At 34.6% G+C, this 6,748-nt stretch overlaps 1 protein-coding gene across 1 annotated transcript; it reads right to left on the bottom strand.

Moving 5' to 3' along the window:
• Positions 1-1,073: 1,073 nt before the first annotated feature.
• Positions 1,074-4,942, bottom strand: LOC139895788 (auxin transporter-like protein 2). Its single transcript, XM_071878327.1, has 8 exons — positions 4,776-4,942; positions 3,940-4,186; positions 3,677-3,862; positions 3,209-3,321; positions 2,813-3,094; positions 2,520-2,727; positions 2,172-2,429; positions 1,074-1,462 (listed from the first exon to the last, which is right to left on the bottom strand). The coding sequence occupies exons 2-8, from the start codon at positions 4,123-4,125 to the stop codon at positions 1,253-1,255; spliced, it is 1,443 nt and encodes a 480-aa protein (XP_071734428.1). The 5' UTR covers positions 4,126-4,186; positions 4,776-4,942; the 3' UTR covers positions 1,074-1,252.
• Between the last annotated feature and the right edge of the window lie 1,806 nt (positions 4,943-6,748).

Here is a 6,748-nt window from a genome sequence, read left to right as displayed (position 1 = left end):
CTACAAAATAAGTAAAGATTCAAAGCTAGAAAGCTTGAATCTTCCATGTTCTTGAAGGATTCAAATCCAAGTTTGAATCTACAAGATATAACAATATCAAAAAGCTGAATCTACAAGATATAACAAGATCAAAAAGCTAACAAGCATGATCTTATGAAGATGATGATGATTTCGTGAATGAGAAGAGAAGAAGAAGAAGAAAATCAAAAACTTACAAGTTTTAGAGTGAGAAAGACTAGAGAGAAAGTAAGAGAGTAAGTGTGTGTAAATTGCAAATGAGATCAAGTGCAAAATGGGTGAGGTTTGAGTGGTATTTATAGTGGTGGTGGGGTGGTATGGCCGTGGGATTGGGGGGAGACAAGGGGAGACAACTTTTTGCTTTTTAGTTAGTGGTTGTCTAAAGTTGGTGCTTATGTTAGGATCTCATGCAACATTATGGATTATGGTTAACAAAAATGCTAGTACGTTCCCTCTAATAAATGGGCATTTGTCTTACTTATTATTGGGTCACTAGTTATTAATAATTGGGCTAATTAAATAGTCCACTAACTAGTGTAGGGTGGGCTTAAGTCCAACAAGATAGAAAGTCCAACAAGACTAATTATTGTACTCTAGTAAATTACTAAACGTAATTAAGCATCCAAAAATCCAAGTAATTGTTATTATAAAATAACAATTAGTATTTCGTAGTCATAATATTCCGGTTATGACCAAAGTTAAACGTGTACACAGTACAAAGCTCGTTTTAAACGTTAAGAGACGCTAACGGTCATAAAGGCTTCCGGGGATCAAGTTAAGTATCCTACGTACTTAATGACACGTTTTAACATATAAACGAAAGTAATCAACATGTAGGGAGTTCCCAGAGAATAATATAGCTTAGTACGCACAAATACGCAGTTTTGTAAAATCACAAAGCACTATTTAATTATATTTGAATAGTACAGGAGCACATGAACCATCGGCGTAAGTTTCCTAATTCAAATGACAAAGTTATATGAAGTAGCATTGTATCAGTATCACCAATTCCAGCTCATTTCTGGCTATGCAAAATCACCAATAAACAACCAAAATACTAAAATGACTTTAAGTCGATATATTCATAAAATTGTCACAAACAACGAAATAAAAACCAAACCTACGCTCTATTTCAATCATAACTAATTAAATTCATCATATCTTGATCATTTTACACACTACATCATATCATATAGTACTTTATAAAACAATCAACAAACCAAAAGCATCGAACTCAGTGGTGTTGAGGTAGCGGTGGCGGAGGCTTGCATTGATAGCACTTTGCAAATAAACCGAATGTATCAACTTGTTTGATGAAGTTGGTCATACTTGCCCACCCTCCAAAACCGAACCCAACCACAAACACCCAAACAACGATGAATATGTTCACTATGTACATTCCCGTCCAGCTTGGCAAAAAGAATGGTGGCTTCTCCGCCGCATTCTGCACTCGAAAAGTTAAAACAAATATTAGGTGAGTAACTAAATTTAAGGTTAGATTTGTGGGTCAGTGAGCCAGATTATATCTAACGACTGCACTGTTAAAAATAAAAAAAATAAAAAAAAGATTATATCTAAAGACTGATCAAGTACAATAATGATAAGGGTGTGAATTATGTATATAACCTTAACAAACAATGATTATGAAAGATCACCTAACTTTGTCATTATCTCAAAACTAATCATGTGAAGTGGCTTAGTTTGGTGTGTGATTAGGTGTTATATGGTACAATTAGTCTATGCAAAAAACTGATGTCCTTTCGTATTCATTGAAGTAACGATATAACTATATATATGTGTCATGTGTGGATGCGCTTTCACAAACTTCAATAGTGGTGGCGGGTGGAGTAACAAAATTAAATGGTGGGTGGGTCGCAACACTTGTATTACAGTCTGATGTCAAAACGGGTCATGTCAAATTGGGTTGATCCACAAACATTTGTATTTTTTATAATTAAACATTTATATAAAATAGTTAATGTGTTGATTAGGATTGCAAAAACAGTACTTTACAGACATAATATATATCATTGAATAAAAACAGTTTGCAAGGTTCTATGCTGCTCTGAAAAAGGATTTTTGGACAATTTAGGGGGACCCGTTTGTGATTAAACAAAATAAGTAATTGGGTCGAAATTGATTAAACAAATTACCTGGCGAGCAGAAGCCTTTCGGTAAGTGAGCATATGGGCAAGAGCCGGTATAATGTAAACTGTAAAACTAACCAACAAAGCCCCAACAGCCGAATTGATCGGACCGAAAAACGGGAAGATAATGGCTAGGAACCAAATCGGTATCACAACCGGTAACCTAGCCAATGCCCGTAAACATATGCTCTTTGTATCGTGCATCCCCACTACTTTCTCCCACACAAAATACAACGGCGTACACGCAAAACCAAACGTTATGAACTGCAAAACAAACACCAAAACTGTCAAAACACAAACTTTAACAACTTAAATATGTCAATTAAGTGATTAACCGTTGCAAAAAAGCCAAACCTGATGGATGAGCATTAGAATAACGGCTGTATCACGAGCACGAGTTTTCGGCAAAAGGGAAAACGCATTCGAATGGTTCAAAAGTTGGTCACCAAACGCCCAATACATTGCAGTAGCTGATGGAAGTGTTAGAGTAAATACATATAAAGTTGCAAACAGGTATATGTATTTAAACTTTTGTGGCTTCCACATTGCGTGCATTATTTCACTGGAAAAAAACATGAAACACAATCATTATCATTCTTAGTTTAGGTAACAAAACTTGGTACTAAATTAGGGGCCAATTTACTAACACTGTGACTGCGTGTCCACCAAAGGTGTAGAGTATGTTTGTGGCTCCGGTGAAGTACAAAACCAACTTTTGTGGACCAGAATGAACCACGCCATCAACTTGACCATGGACCAACGCTGCGATGGTTAAGTACCATGCGGTGTAGGTTGTCATACCAAGTCCAAGAAAAGACCAAATTCGATAGTTGTGGAAAGAGGGTATAAACACAGTAGTAGCACAACAAGCTCCAAATATGTATGTCCATGTCCTCTTGTCCAAATGATCATTTATGTAGTATATATTGCTGTATATAATTACACAAAACATAACATTAGTTTCTATATATAGTCAATAAGTCAAATATTGTATTATGCATAATTAGTACGGAGTATCACAAAAGAGATAAAAATGAGCAGACCTTGCACAAGCAATAAGTTGTATAACAGAGCCAAACAGAAGAAAGGTGCAGTTGAAGGCTAACCCCACAGCTTTCCATTGTGGGCCTAAAAGACCATCTAGCACTTCAAACCACTGCATAAAACTAAGTTACATAAGTATGATGGCATGTAGGGTATTTAGGAGCATGTATCACATGCATCAAAGATGTTTATCTCAAATGGATTTTTCATAAATTAAAATACAATTTTACAAGCACATAGTACAATAGGTGATCTAAGCAGTTTGATTGGGAATTTCAACTACAGAAAAAGACAAACTTCAGGTTCTTTGTCAATACTTAATTCCAGATCATCAGCTAAAGCATCTTAATTCATTATTTTACATCATTTTCTTTTGTTTTTTCTTGATTTTAAAGATGACCCATGATCAATTATTCATTTGTTTACTGATTTAAATGCTGAAATCAAAAAATGAATTAGTCTTTAACCTGAATAACATGATTCTTGAAACTGACATTCTCTTTCTCTTTTCTAGCTCTATACTCCACATACAGAACACTGATGAGATAAGCAGTCCAACTTCCAAGAAGACCATAAAACACTTGTAATATGATTCCTGAAAGCATGCCCAGTTGAGAGAAAGAATAGGGCAAAGTCAAGAGCACTTGAGCCACCTGAAATCCCAAAACAAAATAAACAAGATTCAATTTTTATGAACAAAGAAAGCATAAAGGGTATTTTGGTAACTTACCTGATTTGAAGCACAACTGAACCAAGCATCATAAGCAGAACCCCCATGCCAAAGAAAATTCTTGAAACCAGACATTGACTGTTCTACCCCTACCTCCTCCTCACCCTGTTCTTGCTCATTTCCACCCTTCATTTCCCCAGGAACAATAGCTTCTTCAGCTTGATTATTATTAGTATTATTTATCATTTTTGTTTGCTCTGTAATATAACTACCACAAAGATCTTTCACTTATATAAGAGCCCTGAAACTGAAATTAAGACAGCATACCATTAAAACAGGCATAAAAGGCTCCATCTTTGCCTTTGATTCTGTTTGGTGGCAAGAACTTCATAAATGTATGCAAGTAGTTACATAGACAAATCAACGTAAACTACACAAAGCTGTAAACTTATACACATACACACATCCTAAAAATCTTGAAAAGAAAAGAAAAAATAGCATTAAAGTGAGATAGTTGGGGTTATGCAATAAACTTTACTAGAAATGAAAAGTTTCCTGACTCTGTTTTTTTCTCAAATAAATAAAAACAAAATTAAAATGCTCTAAATAGGTTTCTGTGTATACAGCTTAACCAGTTTCACAAGATTAGTAAATTCTAATTTTAATCTAACTTACATAAACAGAAAACGAAAAATAAAATAAAAAAATCATAAAAATTCAAACTTTTAGCAAGTATAACATACCCATTTGGTATTAGAAGCAATTCTCTTCTGGGTTTAAGTAATTTCAAAAAATATAAACGGAATACATGAAAAAGCATACACATAAATACATATTGTTATACATAAATTATATACAGAGGTGGATAAATAAGTAGAGAGAAAACAGAGACATACCAAAGAGAGAAGTGTGATTCTTGATCTTTTTATCTCTCTAGATATATCTACTTTCTCTCACTAGAATTGTTGAAGAGTGAAGAAAAATTGAGGGAGGAAAGAAGGGGCATTGATGAGGGTTTTAAAGAGAGAAAAATGTGAGTAGCTTTTTAGCAAAAGTGAAGACTGGGATTTATATCACTCCTCACTCCTGCTGAATTGCACTCTTTTATGTTTGTTTGTCTCTGCATAAAATTTCTGTTATTATGGCTGCCTACTCACTGCACACAGACAGAATCTTGTACAGTTGTTAATGTTACTATAAATTTTTATTTTTTACTTCTTTATAGTGTTATGAAACTGACCTTACATTAAAATTTCATCTGTATGTTCAAAAAATTAATTTGTTTGTCCAACAAAGTTAAAACTAAAGTGACAATGTTTTTATACAAAAAATTTTAAAACATATATATAAGTGCATATAGAGTGGGATCGAGTTGGAGCTGGAATTAATCGTGTCACCATTCGACTATTAAAAAGTCGAGAATCGGTGTTCAGTCACTCCGTGTATTGTTTGGCGTTACGGTCTTTGTTTTTTCCTTTCTTTTTATGATTAATTAAATTAAATAAATTATAAATTTTTCCCCGAAAATGACAAAAACTTATACGAAGTTTTAAACCAAGAACTTTTATCAATGATCAAAGAACTTATGAAAAGATACTAAAAAATCAACAGTACGCTGTCACCCAGATAACAAAACTAAAATACCAAACTAGCCTACAAGTTATCTGTAAATGGGCCGCCCCACAGCAACAAACCGGGACAAAAACAAAACAAACAAACGCGAAAGCAACCCAAAACTACCACAACTTATAAAAACAGACAAATAAAACTGAAACAAGCCAACAAATGATACCAACATAAAGAAGACACCGAAGAAGATCCCACCAACTTTCCTTCGGCCAGAGACGGAGCAATGATTTTAAATAAGACACTTTATAATTAAATTAAAAGCTATCTTTTTTTTTCTCCGGCAAGATAACGATTACTATTAAAAACTTTCATTAAAAAATGAAGATGCCTATAAAACAGATACAAAAATCCAAAACGATGAGGCTCGGGGAAGTAAACTAAGCTATAGGTTAACTATTAACTAACTAACCCGAGCCAAAACCTTGCTAAACACCAACCCCATACAATACGATAAAAGGCAACTAAATGAAACACCAAAAAATCAAACATCTAAACAACGGTGAGAAACCAACAAAAACCATCCCAATCCAACTAAACGGCCTTGGGCAAACCATTACGATTTCTAAGATCCGGCCAAGAGACTTTCCCGTACGACTTTTCTGCAATAACATCTTTCCCACTTCGCGATTTATACGCATACGAGAGTACGTCATCCGATCCGCTTACATTTAAAGTAACTGAAGAAAGACGTTGTCTCGCCAACTCACCTTCGTCCACAATCATCTTCACTTTATTCTTCTTGACCAACTCGAGATCCTTATGCTCATTGAAAAGAATGTGTAAAGCTTCTCCAAGATCTCAAACTAGGGCTGTTAACGAACCGAGCTTTTAACGAGCTACTCGAGTTCGAGCTTGTTTATTTCGAATTCGAGTTTTACCGAGTCCGAACTCGAGTCGAGTTCGAACAAAAAATGTTGTTCGATTAGTTTCACGAGCCGAGCATAAAAAAGTTAATATTCGACCCGGCTCGCGCGAAAATCGTTTAATAGTCGAACGAGTTAATCGAGCATATATGGCTCGATTAGTTCGTATGCTCGTTTATGTTAATCGAGATACACGAACCGATCTATGCAAACCGAGCTTCGCGAACATGAATAAAATTTTAATATTGTAGCAAACAAGATTCGAACTAGAGACCACATGGTTAGATTTCCTATGTTTAACCACTAAGCTACAAGAAGTTTTTGGTGTAAACTTAGTATTAGTGGTACTTGTATCTTATAATTTTATAATTCATTTT

The sequence above is a fragment of the Rutidosis leptorrhynchoides genome, chromosome 3, assembly GCF_046630445.1.
Source record: "Rutidosis leptorrhynchoides isolate AG116_Rl617_1_P2 chromosome 3, CSIRO_AGI_Rlap_v1, whole genome shotgun sequence".
Classification (NCBI taxonomy): domain Eukaryota; kingdom Viridiplantae; phylum Streptophyta; class Magnoliopsida; order Asterales; family Asteraceae; genus Rutidosis; species Rutidosis leptorrhynchoides.
This window is presented reverse-complemented; position numbering and strand designations above follow the sequence as displayed.